Below are 20291 nucleotides of genomic sequence, written 5' to 3' on the forward strand. Positions count from 1 at the left end.
TCCCAGTGGGAGAAATGGCAAACAATACACATAATAAATCAGTGAATTATATACAGACGAATACTATGGAAAAAAGAAAAAACTTGGGGTCCAGTGGTTGGAGACCTGCAAAGTAACTGAGAAAAGACAGATTAGCAGGAGAAAAAACAAAGTTAATTTACATGTACACCAGGAAGTTGCTCAGTAGTGAGTAACTCACTAAACAGCCAGAAATAAAGGTGTATTTACCAAACTCAACGAGGGGGTGGCCGTGGGGGTGGGGCCTCCTTGGGGAAGTGAGAAACATTCTATGGCCATCTGTCTCCGGGAGCCCTGAGCTGGTTGGAAAATGCCTCTGAGGGGGATATGGCAGCTGCATTTTTGGAAGGTGTTGCTTTAGTCACATAAAGAAAGTTGCAATAACATTGCTTTCTGTAACTTCTTCAATGTTGCCACTTTAAAATAACCTTTATACCAACTCTGGGGGCCTGAGTAGATCCCCACAAGCTCAAAATGTTCAGTGTGCACAGACTGTGTAGATGAGACACAGGAGAAGCCGTGAGAATTATCTAAGGGTGCAAGGCCTCGAGAGTGAGCCCCTCAACCCTTGCTTCCTTGGGTTACGGTGGCATAGGAAACTCCAGGGAGCCCTCTGTTCATTTATCCGTTCATTTCTTTTATTTTTTACATGCAGTAAAATATTCCAGCCTTCAGTGGTACATAGCTTGATTAATTTTTGCTTATGTATACACCCAGGATGTATCTGCCACTCAAATCATGATAAGACATTTTCAGCACCTCCACAGGCTCCCTGTGTTCCCTTCTAGTCAATATTCCCCCAAAACCACCATTCTTACCTGTATCACCTAGATTCGTTCTACCTATTTTTGAACTTCATATAAATAGAATTATGAATTTATATTCTTTGGTGTTTGGCTTCTTTCTCTCAACATTATGCCTGCGAGACTCACCCACATGGTATATAACAGTACTTCATTCTTTTTATTGTATAAATATGCTAGTTTATTTATGCATTTTCCTGTGGATGGACACTTAGATTTCTTCCAGTTTTTCACTACTCTGAACAAAACTGCTCTGAACATTCTTGTATACGTCTTGAGCACCTATACCCAGGAGTGGAATTGCTGGGTCTGTGCGTGTACATGTGTTCACTCTCATATACAGCATCAAACAGTTTTCCAAACTGACTGTGCCAGCTTACGCCACCCCAGCAAAGTACGAGGGTCCCAGACACTCCACAGTCTCAACAATTGTCATCCTTGGTCCTTTTAACTGTAGACTTCCTGGGGATGTGGGTTTCTCATTGTGATTCAACTTGCATTGCAGGGAGCCCTCTGTTTTCCCAGGTGGTATCCTGCTGCCAGGGAAATAACTTTCACAGGGAAGGCATTTGGAGGAAACAGGGAGGGAGAATGACGGGCCAGGTAGAATAAAATAGGTATGCACACGTGCGGGCACACACACACACACACACACACACACACGCACAGTCAACTAGAGAGGAAGCTGGGCCAGTACTGACACATCTCAGAAACATCTCTTCAGTTTGGATAAACCTAACCATGGAGACCCAGGCTGGGGTAGGGGGATGATGCAGGAGAGACAGGAAAAAGAAGAGAGAGGATTTCTGAGGTTTTGGAAGAAGAATGAACATTAAGCTAAGAGAGAGAAAGGAGCCCACGGATCAGCATCCCTGGGCTCTCCATGAGGCCCACAGGATGACCCAGCCAACTGGAGAGTACACGTCTCACAGAGCCTCCCCTGAAAACCCCTTCCTGGCAGGAAGGCAGAGCTCAGGCTCCGGAAGTATGAGTGGAGGTCACCCACACAGGGCCCAGAGTTGCCTCTCCCCCAGCCCCCTCTGTCCCTGGGCAGGAGGGACAACCTGTGGCTGGAAGGGCTGAAGGGAAGAAACACGCGTTCTGAAAGCCCATGGTGGGATGGATACCTTTTGTACACCACCTCAAGTCCCCTTGGCTCGCTTCCTACTCCAGCCACTGTGGTAGAGACCATTTTCCCGGGAGCAACCAGGAGGTGCCCTGCCACGTGCCATTTACTCTCTGCCCAGGGATGCTTCTGGGGGCTGCTCAGCTCCCACACACTAGCAACAAAGGACTGGGAGAGTTAGCCACCTATAGAGAACCCGTAAGCCATGGGAATGGGAGCCGATGGACAGATGCTTCCTGCTTCACTCCCGGGACAGAAGCTTCTCAGACACACTTCATAAGGCTTCTTAGACAGTCCCAAGGGTCAAGCCACCAGTCAGCATAGCGGGGCCAACTGGATAAGGCATCTCAGTACTGGCTCTCCCTTCTTCCCTGACCCACTGCCCCTTTCCCTCACCCCTGCTTGTTGGTCTGTGTTCCTAAACAAATTATTCAGGTTCTGCTTTCAGGGAAACTAAGATAAAGTAGATTATTAAAGGTTTAGAGTGAGGCTTGGATGGGAGTAATGGGTCGTTCCATTCAGTTGAAACACAGGAGTGGGAAAAGAGATGACCAGCTGGCAACACCAGAGCTCTGCTTTGGGCGGTACAATATGGGCAGAGGCTAGTTAGGGGAGCGTCCAGGGCAAGAGGGCCAGTGAGGAGGCTGTGGCCTGGGACTTGGGCAGTGGGACTGTAAGGGGAGCAGATGTGAACCACATTGTGAAGTAGAAGTAGAAAGACTTGGCACCTGGCAGAGCACGGCCAGGGGCAGAGAGAATAAAAGGTGACCCTGAGGCCTGGAGTCCAGAAGGCTGGAGGAACAGGTCTGGGAGGAAAGGCGATGGGCTCCGCAGACCTCCAAACCCCCTGGCATCACCCTCCTAGAGCTCTGAAATCTTCACATGAGGAGAACCCCCCCAGGCCAGTTCCAGCCCACCAGAAGAGGGTCCCCTGCCTCTCCTTTCACCCTGGGAAGAGAAGGGATGGGCATGAGGCTACAGGACGCAGACCATTCTTTTGCAGGACTTGCAGGCAGTAATAAGGTACCTAAGAAGGAATATCTAAGAGAGAGGCACAAATTACTTAGCCAAAGGGTACTAGGTTCTTTCTACTTTAAAGAAGTGTTCACTAGGTTCACAGTAACTGTTACAAAACAATGAAAACCATGAGTCAAATTTATGCTTTACACTTTGTATGGCTGATTCTGTGCACATTTAAATGTGTTTACAACAATCGCAGATTTCGGTTTTCCTCCAGTTGAACCAGTGGAGGAGCACACAGGCTGGCAACTGGGAGACAGGCGCCACTGTGCCCTGCGGGCCCAGGTGGGCAGGGTGAGCTTGCTCCATGGACCCGGGGAGGAGGTTCAGGAGAGGTGTCGGGCTCTCTGCCTGATTCCCTTCACGGAGGCAGAGAGGGGCATCCCTGGGAGGCTGCTTTGGAGAAACCGCTGGACCTAAGTGAGCAGGAAGCAGTGAGCAGTAAGCGAAGGCCCGTTCCCTTTCTAGTTTAGTGTGTCCCCAGTTAACCGCTATCTCTTGTACATCCACCAAGAACCAGGCCCTTCCACACAGAACTACAGGGCAAGCTCTAGCACACAGGTGAGGAAAGGGGGCCTCAGAAAGGCCGAAGGAGCTGCAGGAGTTCACCCAGGTAATAAACGGTAGAGTCAGGATTTGAACCCAGGTCTATCTGGTTCTGAGTCCGTGCTCGTCCCATTGTATTATGCTGCTTTCTTTTCTCCCCAGAGTCACCATATGCTAGGATGGAGCCCAAGGCCTCTCCTCCAGTGCTGGGCAGAGAGCCCTGGGCAGGTCAGGGCTGAACCAGGACTCAGAAGAAAAGTAAAGAACAGAGAATGATTTAGGGCAGAAGGCAGCAAACTACAGTCTATAAGCCAAATCTGTTTTGCTGTCTGTTTTTTGTACAGTTAACAAGCTAAGAATTTTGAAAATATTTTTAAGTGATTGAAAAAGGTCAAAAGAATAATAATATTTCAGAACACATGGAAATTACATGAATCCAAGTGTCAGTGTCAGGAACCCTGGCTCCTAGCCCTAAACCATGGCTGCGATGGAGCTCCGCCCCAGCTCAGGCCTCTTTTCCCCCTTGGGTACTCGCTCCCTGACTCTGGGGCCTGGGAGCCAGAAAGGCAGGAGCAGATTGCCACCACCCTTTCTGGGAGGACCTCCGAGGCACTCACCGTGCTCTGCATCCAGTCGAGATTGCTTCTGGAAGGGCTTGGTGGGTTCTCCATCCTCAACACCATCTGCAGCACCATCTTGGTATTCTGAGAAACTGAGAAACACAGGGTGAAAGCACCTGTCCTTGTCCCTGCCTTCCACCCCCTGCTACTGCCCAATGTCCTCTGCACCTCTCTGCAGACTCCTGTCTGTCCTCAAAAGTCTACATGGGACAGTCAAAAGGCAGGGACACTGCAAGAAAAGGTGGGGCAGTTTGGTAGAACCCAACCACCCCTTTCCCCACCCTGATCCCCAACCACCAACAACTTAACCTCTCCCTGTGGAATCTGGAAAAGTGGCCCAGAAGGAGCAGAGGGGAAACAAAGCTGGGAGGAATGTGTAGGCACTTCGGACATAACATGGACAGAATGCAAGGCTCTCAGGATTGTTAGGGACCTCAGGAGATCACATCCTAGCCCTGGCCTGAAGTACATACAGGGGGTTTACCTGTGTCAGTCATAGCATCCGGCTCTGCCTGGGGCGGAAAAGAGCCTGCATGTGAGTTCCCAGGCTTGCAGGGGGCATGGTGGTCTGAGCAGCAGTCGGACACCACATGGCAGAATGCATCGCAGTAGCAGCTTCCTCTCTTGCAGTGGTTATCCATTCCAAGGCAGCAGAGGGGCTGGGGCTCGCAGCAGCTGCCTGCAGGAAGGGAAACATTAAAAATAGATACTGTGATATTATTTATAATTTACCACAACTGAAAATAACCCCACTGTCCTTCAAGTAATAATATGTCTGTAAAATAGAATACTACTCAGCAATTAAAATGAAAAAATATATATTAGTAGTAACAACACAGGTGAATCTCAAATTCCTGGTGCTAAGTGAAAAATGACCGATAAAAAGGTTACATAATATAAACTCTATTTGTATGATATTCTGAAAATAAGCAAACTATAAAGACAGGAAACACATTAGAGATTAACAGTGGCTGGGATGGGGCAGTGGAATGTTGAAACTGCTTTATATTGTGAAGTTTCACAACTGAATGCACTTGTGAAAATCCAGTGAATTTTACTGTATTTAAATTATACTGCAATAAAAGTTTCCAAAGTAATTCTGCAAAAATGTAGTCATTATACATTTAAAATATCACAACATACCTATTATATAATCTTACCTAAACATATATGTACCTGTAATATAACTAGATAAAATCCAGTAATACCAGAACCACAAGGTAATAAAAATTGTTAACCATCTGCTTTCAATTTCATTTAACCCAGAAAAGATGGTTCTACCATATGTATGTACCCAGTAGATTAGTTATATATGTACTTCATTATTGTGTGAATTATTGTTCTTCTAGCTTCTAGTTTAGAAAGATATCCTCCATACATACTTTTTCCCCCTGTTAATTTCTTTCAAAGAAACATAAATTGCCTTGCTTGACCAGTCATTGGAGAACTTTTGATTTGAATGTAAGGAACTTTTGTATGCAACATGTATTGAATGTCTGTGGTTTACTATGAGTGCTAGGTAGTCTCATCAAGTCATTTACGTCTAGCAACCAACTTCAGGACAATTAGATTCTTTATCTGGAAAATAGGAATAGAGATGCTGAAATGTTGAATCATGCTCAAGATTTCTTAGCTAATAATCCAGGACTTTTACCCAAATCTGTTTCACTACAGACCCAAAGTAGTTTTCTTTTAAGATTCCCCCAAAAAATCTTCTAATTTGGAGCCACAGATACATAGATTCCTAAATTACTCAGTTGGTGGAACAGAGTGAAACAATCTCCCAGAAGACTTTCTCAAGATAAGACAAAAACACTGCATCCAAGTTTAGGATTCAGATAGAGGTAACTGAACACTGGAGACCATGCTTGCAAAGATATTTTTTTCTGAGATCTTATATCATAATCCTCAAAACACTTCCAACAGAAAATATTGGGGAAAGTGGCCTGAAAAAATTGTTTCTTTTCAGTCCCATATCATTGCTTATGTTTTCCCCCCCAAGGCAACTTGTATTAATCTAGAGTCTCATTAACTCATTAAATTCATCAACTTCTCATAATGAAGTACGGGGCAATTAAACTATTTGTTCACATATTCCTACACAAAGGTCCAAGAGATGTAATAAACACCGCTTGTTGCTTTGAAAACAGGGAAAAAAAGATATGTTTAACAAACAGTGCTGGAAAACTGTATATCTATACGAAAAAGAATGAATTTGAACCTCTACCTCACACCACATACAAAAGTTAACTCAAAATGGATCACAGATCTAAATGTAAGAGTTAAAACAATAAAACTCTTAAGCAAGTACATAAATGTAAATCATCATGACCCTGGATTAAGCCATGATTCTCAGCTATGATACCAAAAGCACAAGTGACAAAGAAAAAACAGATAAACTAGACTTGATCAAAATTTAAAAGTTTTGTGCCTCTAAGGATACTATAAGAAAGTAAAAAGACAACCCATGGAATGGGAAAAAATCTCTGCAAATCATATATGCGATAAGAGAATTTTATCTAGAATATGTAAAGTACTCCCACAACTCAACAACAAAAAAGATAAATAACCCAATTTTCAAATGGGCAAAGGATATATCCAAAGAAGATATAAAAATGGTCAATAAGCTCATGAAAGGAGACATCATTAGTCATCAAGAAAATGCAAGTCAAAGCCACAATGAGATACCACTTCATACCAACTAGGATGGCTAAAATAGAATAAATAGCAAGTGCTGGTGAGAATGTGGACAACCTGGAGACCCATACATTGCTGGTGGAAGAGAAAAATGGCACAACCACTTTGAAAAACAGTTTGACAGTTTCTCAGAATGTTTAACATAGAGTTAACCATATGGTTCAGCAATTCCACTTCTGGGCATATACTTAAGAGAACTGAAAATACATGTTTACATAAAAACTTATACATGAATGTTCTTAGCAGCATTACTCATAATAGCCAAAAAGTGGAAACAAATCCAAACATTCATCAACTGATGAATGGATAAAACAAACATGATATTCTACACAATGAATATTGTTCAGCCATAAAAAAGAATGAAATATTTTCCTTCAGTCCACTATACGATGAGGGGGTTTATCTTCTTTAAGAGTTGGGGAAAGCAAGGCATTGGCAGGTAAGAATCATGGTCCAGGTGACCTGATAATTCTGTGGCTCAGGTGGGAATAGGCCCCAGGTGTTCTCATGTCCAGGACTCTCAGTACTATTCGATACTTTACCTTGACCTTCCCAATTGCCTCCTGGTAAATTAGCATCTGCCTGGGGCTTTGTTTATGGATAAACTTGAGGGCCTTCCAAAGTTTTCATGATCAACAGGGAGCAGGCCTCTGGGAGGACTAGGGCTAGGTGTGGCCAACCCAGCCTGTTATGGAAACAGTGACCAGTGGGTGTCCAGTGAAAGAGGAGCAGTGGCCCAGGAGGTCAGACCTCTCAAGGTAATGGTGGGCTGGGCTGGGCTGGGCTGGGCTGGAGGTCTCTGAGTTTGGCCTGGCTTCTGCCTCACGTTCAGCTCAGGAGCCTCCTGCAAATGATTAGTTTCCCCTCTCACATCATTCCTCTTCCCCAGTGCCCGGTCCAGTGTCAGGTCATCACCAATACCGGGGATGGATCAAAGAGGACTGGAGCTGGAAAAGAGCCCCAGGGACCATCCAAACAAGGGTTGTAGCCCATTTGTGAGTGAGAGATCTATTTGGTGGTCATGACCAGCATTTATTGGAATGGAATGGAATGGAATGGAATGGAATGGAATGGAATGGAATGGAATGGAATGGAATGGAATGGAACACAATAAAAAATATCACCTATACTGTTTATATAAGTGTAAGTTATTTGGAGTTCTTTTTGAAGTTTTTGTTTGTTTTTATATACATGTATGTATGTACTGGGTCACAATGTAAAATATATTTATTAATGTGGACTGTGGCCAAAAAAGCTCGAAAACCACTGATCTAGAAATAGAAAAGCCATTTTCCCAGGGTCATGCTTCAGTGGGGGACAGAGCTGGGAGTAGAACCAGCCACCACATCGTGCTCACGGTTCACATTCAAGAAGCCTCTGGTTGCACTTGCCACCAATCTCGGCCATTCTCTAAACACCCCGCATACTTCTGCTTTTGAGCCTTTGCTCAAGCTGTTTCCTCTGCTTGAAGGACCCTTCCTCCCATAGGCACTAGAAGAAAATATTCTTACCTTTCAAGGTCATGTTTAAATTCAACCTTCCCAGAGTTGCTAAGGAACTAGCTTATTATTCTGAAAATGAGAAATAAAGAACCTTTATCCAATCTTCTCATACAAACAGAAGGGAAAGGTCTTTATTAAAGAACTCCAACTAATAAATGCAGAAGGAATGATAGAATTAGAAAACCATTATTTGGCAATCACTAACAAAAAATAAAAATCTAATTGACAGTCATCAGCAGAGGCTAAAACCATTAGAGAGGGGGTTGAGGGGGAACTATTATAATGGACTTAAAGTGGATGCATCTGACTGATCAAGTTTAACACCAAAGTAGGACAAGTGAACATTGTGTGTTTCCTTCAAGATATCGTGTGTCTCCTGCAAGACGCAACAGGAAGTGCGCAGCTCCACCTGTGGAATATTCCTGCCAAAAGAACGCACCTTAACTACCAGATTTCAGGAAATGCAGAGGACAGAGGGACATCCACAAGGATTCAGTCAGACAAATCTAGAGTGTAAGACATTCTACAAGACAATTGGCCTGATTTCTTCAACAAATAAACAGCATGAAAAAAAAAGAAAGAAGGGGTAGATCTAGATTTAAAGAGATTTCAGAAATATACCAGTTAAATGTAATGAGTAGACCTTGTTTGGATCCTGATTCAAATAAGCCAACTTACAAAAAAGTCCTCTTTGACAGTTGGAGAAATACACTGATAAGCATTAAATGATAGTAAGTAATTATTTTAATTATTTCAGCTCTGATACAGTATCATGGTTATATTTCTTAAATATGGTGGATAAGAACTTGGGTTGATAATTTTGAAGCTAGCCAATAGGTACATTTGGTTCATTACACTATTCTCTCTACTTTTGTGTGTGTTTGAAAATTTCCATAGTAGTTCTTTTCTAAATAAATTCAATTTATTCTGAGAGGCCTTCCTACATCCCCCCAGCTGAGATTTTAACCTTTTTCTCTTACTCTTAAAACCTATTGATTTTAACTTCTAACATAGGATGAATCCATTCCTCCATTATTGTTACAGCCTTCCTTTTGGAGGTCTGTGTCTGTCTTCCACACCAGAAACTTGAAGGCAGGGAATGCATTTCTGTATATCTAGGGCCATATAAATTTTTCTTAATTTAATTTAAAAGATCTGAATTGAACTTGGGCTCCCACAGTGTCCATGGACCAGAAGAAAGTTACAGTTCCTAATAGTCCTGACTGGTACCATCAGAACGATGACAGTACAGCAAGGCGAAGGAAGTCCTCCTCCGTAGTGACCGCGCATCCACTCACTCACTCATTCATTTTATTCTACTGAGCGACTCTCTGAACCGGTGCCATGGTGGATCATGGAGATACATTCCACCGCCTTGCCCCCATCCCACCCCCAGAAACACCTTCCAGGAGTTCAGCCTAGTGAATGGAGCATCATTACAAGGAACCAGAATGTCCTCGCACTGTATGGTAAGTGCTGTGCTGCAGTTAAGAGAGAGCCACAGGGTTTGGCTTCCTGGTAAGGATCCATATGGCAAGTGGCTCCTCTGTGACCGTCCCACTGGCATCAGATCAAGAGGCTAGTGGAGCGAGGGACAGGCCCTAACAGGACTGGGTGAAGAACCCAACACTAGTAGTTCGCACCTTCCAGAGCAATATTCTTTAAGCACGTTTTACAATTTTCTATCAAAAAGGGTGAGCCCTGCTAGGGAAGGTGGGGAAGAGGGGCACAGGGCAACCTCCTCCTCCCCCCTATGGCTCCCAACAATCCTGCTCTAGCCCAAAACCCCACCCAGCAAAACTGAAGCCCTGCCTTTCCCCAAAAGTCCTTTTTCACAAAGCAATTTAATAGCATGTCTGTTATTACTTAAGTAAGTCCCTTAAGGCTCCCACCCCCAATATATTCCTACCAATGACATCTAGCTTTCTCCCCAAAGAAGTTCTGGTAAATACAACTTTATCCATCCATTGCATTTCCAGGGATGTTTGAGCAAACCTAGCAGGTCGGTGCATGGCAGTTGCCCAGTGAGTCGGCCTGTTAATCTGGATCTGAGTTTGTCACACCACCTTCCTTCCTTCCCGCCACCCCCGGCCCCCAATAGTGCACATTCGAGAGCCCTACGCTACCTCTACTCACAGGAACCCCTCTTGACGCTCCTCTGGACTCCGCAACAAAAACAGACCTTCCTAAGCTAATCACTAAAGGACATCTTATAAAGATGGATCCACAGAGAAACCACATTGCACTGGCAGGTGTTTAGTAAGTGAATAAATGAATTACTGAATTAGTGAGTTAGTAAACATTAGCGCCCAGAAGGCAGATCATGCCAGGGAAAGAAAGAGAGAGAAAGAGAGAGAGAGAGAGAGAGAGAGGAGGGAGGGAGGGAGGGAGGGAGGGAGAGAGAGAGAGAGAGAGAGAGAGAGAGAGAGAGAGAGAGAGAGAGAGAGAGAGAGAAAGAAAGAAAGAAAGAAAGAAAGAAAGAAAGAAAGAAAGAAAGAAAGAAAGAAAGAAAGAAAGAAAGAAAGAAAGAAAGAAAGAAAGAAAGAAAGAAAGAAAGAAAGAAAGAAATCTAGGAGCCGGGGTCCCTTTGACCTGCTAGCCTGGCTCCTCACCTGGCTCCTGGTTTGGGGCCGCAGGACTCAGCCACAGCAGGAGTAGGAGAACCAGCCACATGGCTGCAGGCATCAAGCAGAAACCAGGTGTTTCAGGGACTAAGGCTGGGGCTTTAAATACCCCATTCCAGTAAGCTCACTTGGTATCTGCACCCCTGGGGAGGAGCCAGCTCACCCCCCCAGGCAGAGGGTTGGGGCGTGGCATCTAGACAATGGCACAGGTGTCCCAGCTGCTTGGAATAGCTGGCCCAAGCAGAGGTAATACAGGCAAAACAAAACAAAACAAAAAACTCACTATTTTTCCATCTCCTGGGGCCTTCAGGCCTGTGAGAGAAGCAGAATCAGAGAAACCAGAGTGACGCAAGCTGTCAGGGACTTTGGAGATATCTAGTCTGACCCTCCCATTTTATAGATAAGGATGGTGAGGTCCAAAGAAGACAAGGGGCACCCATTTTCACACAGCTCCAAAAAAAACAACTAAACAGACCCTGGCCGGATAGTTCAGTTGGTTGAAGTGTCATCCCAGTGCACCAGGGTTTCGGGTTCAATCCCTAGTCAGGGCACATACAGGAACCAACCAGTGAGCACATGGGTGAGTGGAACAACAAACTGATGTCTCTCTCTCGCTTCTCTCTCTCTCAAATCAATCAATCAATAAAAGTGTAAAAAATAAAAATAAAAAAGGAACTGAAAATGGAGATAAGTAATCTATCAGATGCAGATTTCAAAACACTGGTTATAAGGACGCTCAATGAACTTAGGGGGAGAGTCAATAAACTCAGTGAGAAGATCAACAAAGAGACAGGAAACCTAAAAATGGAGATAGAAAACATAAAAAAGAACCAGTCAGAAATGAGGACTACAATAACTGAAATGAAGAATGTACACTTCAGGGAGTCAACAGATTAAACGACGCTGAGGATCAAATCAGAGATTTGGAAGATAAGGAAGCAGAAAATACCCAATCAGAACAGCAAAAAGGAAAAAGAATCCAAAATAAAATAAGGATAGTTTAAGGGGCCACAGGGACAACATCAGCTTATCACGTGTAGAAGAATGTTTTGGGGGTATTTTAAAGCAATAGCTGTCTTGACTTCTTGGCGGCCCTTCAATATCTGTATACATTTGTACGTATGTGCCCCTCCCTCTCCATTTCAAGGGAAAGAATTTTTTTCCTAATATAAAACAAAACTAAAATTAACTCTTAAAATAATTTTTAAAAATATTAATATGACTGCTTTACAGATATTTCAATAAGCAGAGAAAAAGAAAAAAGATCACCCCACAATCTCATCATTTCAACAGAACTACACTTATTTTTATGTATCTCCTTCCCTTCTTTTATGTATTTTTCTCTCCAGGGATATTCTTCCATAGTTATAAAAATGGTGTATATATACATTTTAATACGTAAACTTCTTATTTCTGAATAATTTTAGCTTTCCAGAAAAGTTGCAAAAATAGTTTGAGAGTTCTTGTATACCCTTCACCCAACTGCAGTTTTCCTTAATGTTACCATCTTTCCTTTTTCAAAACTAAGACACCAACTTTAGTACATTACTTTGAATAGACTTTATTCATATTTTACCAGTTTTTGCCTCTAATGTCCTTTTTTCTTTTCCAGGATCCAGCCCAGGGTAGCACATTTCATTTAGTCCGCGTGTTCCTTAGGCTCTTCTGGACTGTGAGAGGTACTCTGTCTTTCCTTGTTTTTCATGACCTTGAGAGTTTTGAGGAGTACTGGTCAGGTATTTTGTAGAAAGCCCCTCAAACTGGGTTTGTCTTATGCTTTGTCATGATTAGAATAGGATTATGGGTTTTTTTGGAAGAATACCACAGAGATGATGTGCTCAACTCATCATATCAGGGTGCATGGCCCCCCTAGTGATATTAACCTTATTCACTCAGTTAAGGGAGTGTTTGTTGGCCAGGTTTCTCTTTTATAAAGTTGCTATTTTTCTCTTTCCATACTCTTTTCTTTTTTTCAGATATATATTTTTTAAAATATATCTTTATTGATTTCAGAGAGAGGAAGGAAGAGGGAAAGAGAGGGATAGAAACATCAATAATGAGAGAGTCATTGATCGGCTGCAAGCCTGCAACTCGGGCATGTGCCCTGACCAGGAATGGAACCAGGATGGCCTGGGTCCTAGGTTGACGCTCAACCACTGAGCCACGCCCAGCAGTGCTCTTTTCTTTTCTTTTAAGCGAATCACTAAAGGGGAGCGGGCTTAAGCTCCATCTCCCAGAGGGATAGAATTTACATATGTTGTTTGGAATTCTTCTGTGAGGAAGATTTGTCTCTTCTTCCCTATTTATTTATTTATTCCACTATTTATAGCAGTGTAGACTCATGGACATTTGACATATACTTTTTCCTCCTTTATTTTTTTTCACAATAAGATTGTGTTATAAGATTTTTTTCCATGTTACTATCATGGTCTTTATAACCATCATTTTAATGGTTGTATCTAGTAAAATGATGGTTATAATGATGAGATACTTTCCATTATTAACTTTGCATTCTTATAAATTATGCTGCAGTGAACATCTTTGGAAACAATGTTCTATGGTTCTTTGTATTCCAGTTCTGGCATGGTGTCTGGAACATGGGAACATAGTAAGCGTTCAATAGATGCGTATTTGGGATGGATGGATGGATGCTGGTCTGGCAATGTAAACCAGTGGTCCTTTGAACAGTCCTCTCACTCTTGGCCTATGAAGATCTCAAGTCTAAGTTCAATGTGGAGAAGAGAAACATGAGAACTTGCTGGAAATCAAGGTCCGGCTTCCTGTGAATCACACTTAGTTCGTAACAATAAACAAAGGCCCTTAGAGCAGAGTAAAGATTTTGTACTGTAGGCTAGTTTCCTACCTCTGGTTGGAACACATTTGGATATTTTATCAGCTTCAGCAGCCTCACATGGCTCTAAGATTCTTCTTGCGGCTTACCTTGTAGACAAGAAGATTTTAAATACTTAGTGTGTCTTTAGGACATACAAATATCCTCAAATCTCCTGGTTTAGTCCCTGGCAAGGAAAAAACTGCCCGTTGAATAATAAAGTGAGTGAGGGACATTTGGAATATTATCTACTCTGATAATGACTGCTGGACAAAACAGAACAGAAATGGCTGCAGAAAAAGTAGCCGAGGGAGGAGAAGGGGGGTGAGAACATTTTCATCACTTGAAGAACTGGGAAAGTGACCACCGTAGATTTGGTGGTAAGAGATAAGGCAGCTAAGAGGGGAGGCAGTCAGCAGCAAGGGCAGAACATGCTGCCCCTTGTCTCGCTTCTGATCATTCTTGCTCCCACTGAGAGGCAGGGAGGGATAAACATCGTCAAGAACAGAATAACCCCCAGGTGGTTCTCCCACTCTCCAGGAAGGGTCGTGTCTGTTTATACAGAGAGCTAATGAATAGTTGAGCCCACACAGACTCTGAGGGGGTAGACACCCACTGAACTTGTCTACATTAGAGTCCCCTGCAGATCCCTGATCAGGGGGAAGCAACAGGGACACCTTAAAGGCAGACATGCAATGAGACTAGAGAGCCCCACGGTCAGTTGGCTTCACATTCACCTCAGATTTGGGTAAATGTTCTATTGAGGCTCTCTCTAAAAAAAAAAAAGTATCTTTATTGATTTCAGAGAGATAGAAACATGAATGATGAGAGAGTCATCATTGATCGGCTGTCTCCTGCACGCTTCCAACTGGGGATCAAGCCTGTAGCCTGGCCATGTGGCCTGACCGGGAATCGAACTATGATCTCCTGGATCCTAGGTCGATGCTCAACCGCTGAGCCACGCCCAGCTGGGCCTATTGAGGCTCTTTTAGTTGGAAGAAACCAGACCTGCTCATGCTGGTAGTAATAAGGTAAAGAACCATTATTACAAAGACCCACATGGCAAAGAGGAAAACTGACCAAATTCACCTGACTTTAGGACCCCAGTGACAAGGGAAAGGGAGGCAGCCAGGATGCACATATGTAGGCTGACCCTGTCAGGGCCTGCTTTCTCTCTAGGACCTCAGCATGGATTCTTCTAGCTCAATTTGGAAGGGTTTGTGATGGGTCTTTGGTGCTATCATTGAATTTCTGCAGAGGAAGGGCTGCTGAGCTTAGGGTGATTAAAGAGAATAGGTGTCTGACAGTGGTAGATCAGGGCTATTCCTGCAGCAAAAGTAATCCTTATCAGCAAGGATCCCCAAAGGGTCATTTCATCTGTCCATTTGCATCCACGTAGGATGGTTCCTTACATTTGAATGGCCACCTGGCAATTCATTCATTCATTCCATTCATTCGTTTGTTGTCCTATTAGGGAAAATACTAAATGACATGACTGTGTGAAAAGTGATCTAACAGGAGGTTTAGAAAGTGGCAAGGGCTCACCAGGGTGAATACAGAACACAGTCAGGGAAACCTAGGATGTAGCTGAGTTAGGTCTTTGAAGGAGGAAAGATCAAGGTATATTTGGGAAACTGCTAGTAGTTCAGGGAATGGCAGATCTGGCCAGGGGAAGGGATCAAACTTTATGTGCCAGGGGAAGGGATCAAACTTTATCATGGGGAGAGATATACTGGTTTTAGGCAAGGGAGTGTGACCCCACAGTAATGTTTTCTGTTTCCCCCACCCCCACTGCTCTAATCTCTTTATCCACACTATGGAGGGCAATTTGGAAATATTTATAAAAATTAAAGATCTATGTACCTTTTGTGACAGTCATTCCACTTTGGAGAATTTACCCTACAGATAAGAGTGCACCCGTGTGAAATGATATAGGAAAAGGTTTTTCATTGCAGCATTGTTTGTATTAATAAGATTGGCCCTAGCCGGTTTTTCTCAGTGGTTAGAGCATCGGCCTGTGGACTGAAGGGTCCTGGGTTCGATTCTGGCCAAGGGCATGTACCTCAGTTGCAGGCTCTGCCCCCGATGGGGTGAGAGAGGGAGACAACCAATGTCTCTCTCACATCTCTTTCTCTCTCTCTCCCCCTCCCATTCTTTCTGAAAAGCAATGGAAAAAATATCCTAGGGTGAGGATTTAAAAAATAATAAATAAGTAAAAGATTGAAACCCGGCCAGCATGGTAGAAACTCAGAATCAGCTGCTCACAGAAGTGGGGACTAAAGCATCTAAGACAATCCAGATGTTGTGGAGAGGAAGACATGCCTCACCTTAAGTGATAGTTACAGCAAAGGGATCTCACACGCGGACAGGGAGCACACCCGTGCACTGGGAAGGACTACATGCCACAACGCCTTTTACACATGAAGAAACAGAAATCCAGAGAGGTGATGTGATCTGCACAAAGTCACAGAACAACTCAGTGACAAAGTTCCAATCCACTTTTCCTGACTTGTAAGGTCCAGTTTTCCCAGCATTATAAACACAGAAACCGCGTGAACTTTCCGACAAGCCTTCTTTACAGTGGACACTCCATACTACTTCCTGATAGTCAAGCAGGCAAATAAAAGGCAGAACTCCATTTCCTTAGTTTATTAAAGAGGACAATGAGCTGTTAGGTGTGTTTGAATTACAGCAAGTAGGAATCCAGTTCAGAACATGAGTTGTACACACACAGAACACCTCAATTTAGACTCTTGCTCCTTTTATGTTAATTTAACAAAAAGCTCTAAAGCCTTAGCAGAGAAAGTCAATTACAGCTTCATTTAAGTGGAAAATATTTGCCTTCCACTCTTCCGCTGTCTTGAATCTTGTCTCCACCTTGTAAGCAAAATTGTTTCCCTTTATTTATAGGAAAGAACACTTCCTCCCTCCCATTTCATTCAGAAGGAACTCTCTTCAGTGCATTCAAAGCTTCTCCCCACATCAGGGATTTTCAGATACTGGCAAATTACAAAGTGCTTTCAAAATATCCCACCCTCATTCCTCTCTCCCTCTACTACCAAATAAATAAATAAATGGGTATTTGGACAGTGATGACAGCAGAGTGTCAGGGTCCTTAAAACAGATATGCAACCTAAAGGGATACTGGGGCAGGGGAGGTGAAGAAAAATAAGTGGAAAATCAGGAGCATGTAAGATTGTTGAGCTCAGCTTTGGAAACCGTCAGCATTTTCCACCCTTTGATTCTACGCTAATATGAAACAGGTGGCACAATAACAAGATGACGTCTCTCCTCCAGTGTAGTGACTTGGAATAGGAGCTGGGTTTGTCATTTCAACCAAAATTGGAAGCAGAGCTCCCCATTTTGACAAACCCTGAATCCGGCTTAGTGAGCCTTAAGTTTGATGGGATCATTCCCAAAGCTCCGTGAAAGACAAGGGAGCTACTGGTCAGTCCTTCAAAATGGGCTGGGCTGGAGACCTTAGCTTTCAGTCTCCCCCACGAACTGAAAGAACAGCCTCAGGGTCCTCCGGCCTGAGGCAGCCTTCAAATCCCAAGTTTGAGGCAGAGGGACCTACGCCACTGGTTAATTCCTCCCTGCAGCTCCCTCTTGTCCCGGTGGAGCCTCAGATCTGACCATTTCCTTACTGCCCCCTCTACTTCCTGTGAGACTTCTGGTTGCCTCCAGCTCAGGCACTTAACGGCTTCCACCAACCATGTGCAACTTTCTGTTTAGCTTCCTGGGACAGCACACACACCAAGTTTTTTCTACTAGCAAGCAACTACGGAAAGACAGGTTCACAGGAAGAAGTCAGTTCCAGAATTAAAATGCTGTGGGTTTTAGTTCACAGAGCTGCCAGCCCTTGGAGCAACAACCCTAACCAGTGTTTTACATACAGTCAAGAGGTACAGTAACTAAGAACACCACAAACATATACATGGTCCCATTGAAAACTTTTCCCGTCAAAGCACACATTTTAAAAAGGGGTGTATGTGTTAAAGTTAGTGCTATGAAAAGGATGAGCGAACATATGACTATCACCAGGCTAAAGAGTTAAGTGCATAATTGGCAAAAGGCTCCTATTATCCCAAGAACACAGGACCATTCACACTCACTTCCACAAATTGTCAAGTTCTCTAAATCTTCACTAATTGCAGGAAGATTTTCCCCAACTTTGACAAAAAACTAAGGTAAGAGATCAACCACCAGAAGGGTCCCAGCTCCGTTACAGGAAAGGGAAAGAGAGAATGGAGTTGGGCCATACTTTTACTCAGAATCACAATGACCTGAGGACACAGTGGAAAGAGACACACAAATAAGATGGGGGATGGGGTTTCTGTCCTCAGTTTAAGATGGCATCAGGGACTTGCCTGAGCTTGAAAAATCACACCTGCACCAGAACTAGGGGCCTTATCACCTAAGAGACCAACAGCTCCTCTGACTGAATAAATTCTCCTTAAGCAGTGGAGCTGCAGCCTCACTTATGCCTAGTGTAAGGCTATAAATGGGCCTGGCCTAAGTAGTAATTCTGTTCTTTGCTTCAAGCCTACCAGGGCAGATAAAGATAGTCAGCTGTGACATCACCTGTGCCTAGAAGACTTCAAACAAGGAAGTTATGGCTGCCTCTTTGAGGTCTCTGTGGATTCCAGGGTAGTAATAATCCTGTCTCTGTGGCCTCAAAAATAGCTAAGTAAGCTGGACAGAATGTCTACAGTGTAGTCCCATTCTCTGCTGCTTCTCCTCAGGGCACAGTCTGCCCCTTTCAGGACTGGGAGAGAGAAAGCTCCATCCTTCTGTTTCAGCAGCAAAGGAGAAGTGAGTTGGTTGAGACAGGCCTGGCTCAGAAGCTCCAGAACTAAAACAAAACAAAACAAAACTGGAAATGATGCTTTCGATGCAGCTGAAACCAGATCTGGTCCAAGTGAAGAATGCTGTGGATGTCAGAAGTAGTGGGTCTCAGTGTCCACTCACGACAGAGGCACTGGAAGCTTCGCTCTAGGACCCATGTGTCAGTTCTGATGGAAATACCTGGTAATTACAAATTGTCACAGCAGACTGGACCCCACCAACCCAACAAAGGTTGGCTATATATGGACATTAGACAAGTCATAAAAAAAATAATAATGATAAAAATAAAGTGGGGAAAGTCCTTCAAAGGGTGGCTCAGTTCTGCGTTATATGTGACCCTAGCCCCTAGGAAAAGGGCTTAACGTGCTTTCTTCAGGTGGTCTCCAGAGTGGTAGCCTCTAGGGCCAAAGCTTCAGTGGGTTCCTCCTCATAGTCTGACATGTAGGACTCCAGGCTCTGCTTGGCCAGCAACTCCCGCCGGGCCTGTAGTCGTTCACACCGGGGACAGCTTCCAGACTTGAAACAAGCTTTATGGTAACACGCCTTACATTCTATTCAGGACGGAAAGGGGAGAGAGAAGGGCACAATTTGTATTATCTCAAGCTGGAAGTAGGTTGCTGCTACAGCCTCTTTTCACCTCGTGGCCCAGGGTGCGTGTGGTGAAACACAGGGAGCTGCTGAATCAGGCCAAACTCTTACTAATAGGGGTGGCCGAAGGGAAGTAAACTAGCCTTGTGCTCAGTCTTATCTGCCCACCCACACCGGGCACCAGCTCTCACCTTCACAGGTCCGGCACTTATGGAGCTCAAAAGGGAAGATGATGTCCTCCTCGTTCTGACAGAACTCGCAGATGAAGCCCTTGGCTTGGCAGAGCTAGGGGAAGGGACATGCAGCAACATGAGGAACAGCACGCCAGGGACCAGCACAAGAGTGGGAACGAAAGCGAAGGGACGGGCAAAATATGAGACTGGAGTGGGCTCTAAGGTGTTCTCCTGCCTTCAGAAAAGAGACCCAGGCTAAACTCAGAAGTATGACAGGCAAACTAGGACCGGGCTGGGCAGTGTTAGGCACAAGTTTCAAAAACTCCAACCATGAGAATGGCTCCCAATGTAGAGATGAAAAGTAGAAAGGAACAGTGCCCAAAAGGCTTCCTGTAGTCAAAATTCCAGTCTGTGTAATGATTTTATTTTTAAATAGGAACCACAGCCAATTAAGGTAAAATGTGAAGGCAAGAATATTTCTCCAAAACACCACCCAGCCTTGAGTCATGTTATAGCTAAATCTCTCCAATGCCCCTGCTACACGGGGTCTCCGCAAATGCCCCATTTTAAGCTCTAATTCTGGGACTATCACAGGAATACAAACTAGGCATATTCTAAAATGAGAAATTGTAAAAAGAAATTTCTGAATTTCTGGCATGTTGGATATATCAAGAACAATAATTTGAATCTATAGAACAATTAGTTAAAACTTGTAAAATACTTTCACATAAATTATTTCATCAGTCCTCAAAAATACTGAGAGGAAAGGACAGTGAGTATTAATTCTGAACTTCATTTTTAGAGACAAGAAAATTGAGGCTTACTTCAGAGAGAGCAAAGCATTTCCTTTGGTCACAGTGACTGAACAAGATAAAGTTGAGACCCAGGCCCGCTCC

The 20291-nt window shown here is 43.8% G+C and overlaps 2 protein-coding genes across 12 annotated transcripts in view; both read right to left on the reverse strand.

The window, feature by feature from the left end:
• Positions 1-665: 665 nt before the first annotated feature.
• Positions 666-11057, reverse strand: LOC308557827 (uncharacterized protein). 2 transcript variants are annotated; one of them, XM_081138669.1, is made up of 4 exons: positions 10945-11057; positions 4618-4812; positions 4131-4225; positions 666-3383 (listed from the first exon to the last, which is right to left on the reverse strand). In XM_081138669.1, exons 1-4 carry the CDS (start codon positions 11015-11017, stop codon positions 3294-3296), a joined length of 453 nt encoding a protein of 150 aa, XP_080994795.1. In that variant the 5' UTR covers positions 11018-11057; the 3' UTR covers positions 666-3293. The 2 variants fall into 2 exon arrangements, with proteins under 2 accessions (XP_080994795.1, XP_080994794.1); XM_081138668.1 differs by having other exon boundaries at positions 993-3383; positions 4131-4217; positions 10945-11029.
• Positions 11058-16420: 5363 nt separating this feature from the next.
• Positions 16421-20291, reverse strand: part of RUBCN (rubicon autophagy regulator) — a 50233-nt gene continuing 46362 nt past the window's right edge. For all 10 annotated transcript variants that reach the window (XM_081138392.1, XM_081138401.1, XM_081138399.1 and 7 more), the window contains 2 exons: positions 19414-19507; positions 16421-19185 (listed from right to left, as the gene is read on the reverse strand). In XM_081138392.1, coding sequence (XP_080994518.1) covers positions 19007-19185; positions 19414-19507 — 273 coding nt within the window. In that variant the 3' untranslated portion in view covers positions 16421-19006. The remainder of the gene's footprint in view (positions 19186-19413; positions 19508-20291) is intronic.

This window comes from Miniopterus schreibersii (genome assembly GCF_964146895.1).
Source record: "Miniopterus schreibersii genome assembly, chromosome: 5".
NCBI lineage: Eukaryota > Metazoa > Chordata > Mammalia > Chiroptera > Miniopteridae > Miniopterus > Miniopterus schreibersii.

Coding starts and splice junctions, on each gene's coding strand:
- LOC308557827 (XM_081138668.1), bottom strand. CDS start 11,017: ATGCCTGCAGCCATGTGGCTGGTTCTCCTACTCCTGCTGTGGCTGAGT. Junction 4,218..4,617: donor GGATGCTATGACTGACACAG/GTAAACCCCCTG, acceptor TCAGTTTCTCAG/AATACCAAGATGGTGCTGCA. Junction 3,384..4,130: donor TCGACTGGATGCAGAGCACG/GTGAGTGCCTCG, acceptor CTGCTCACTTAG/GTCCAGCGGTTTCTCCAAAG.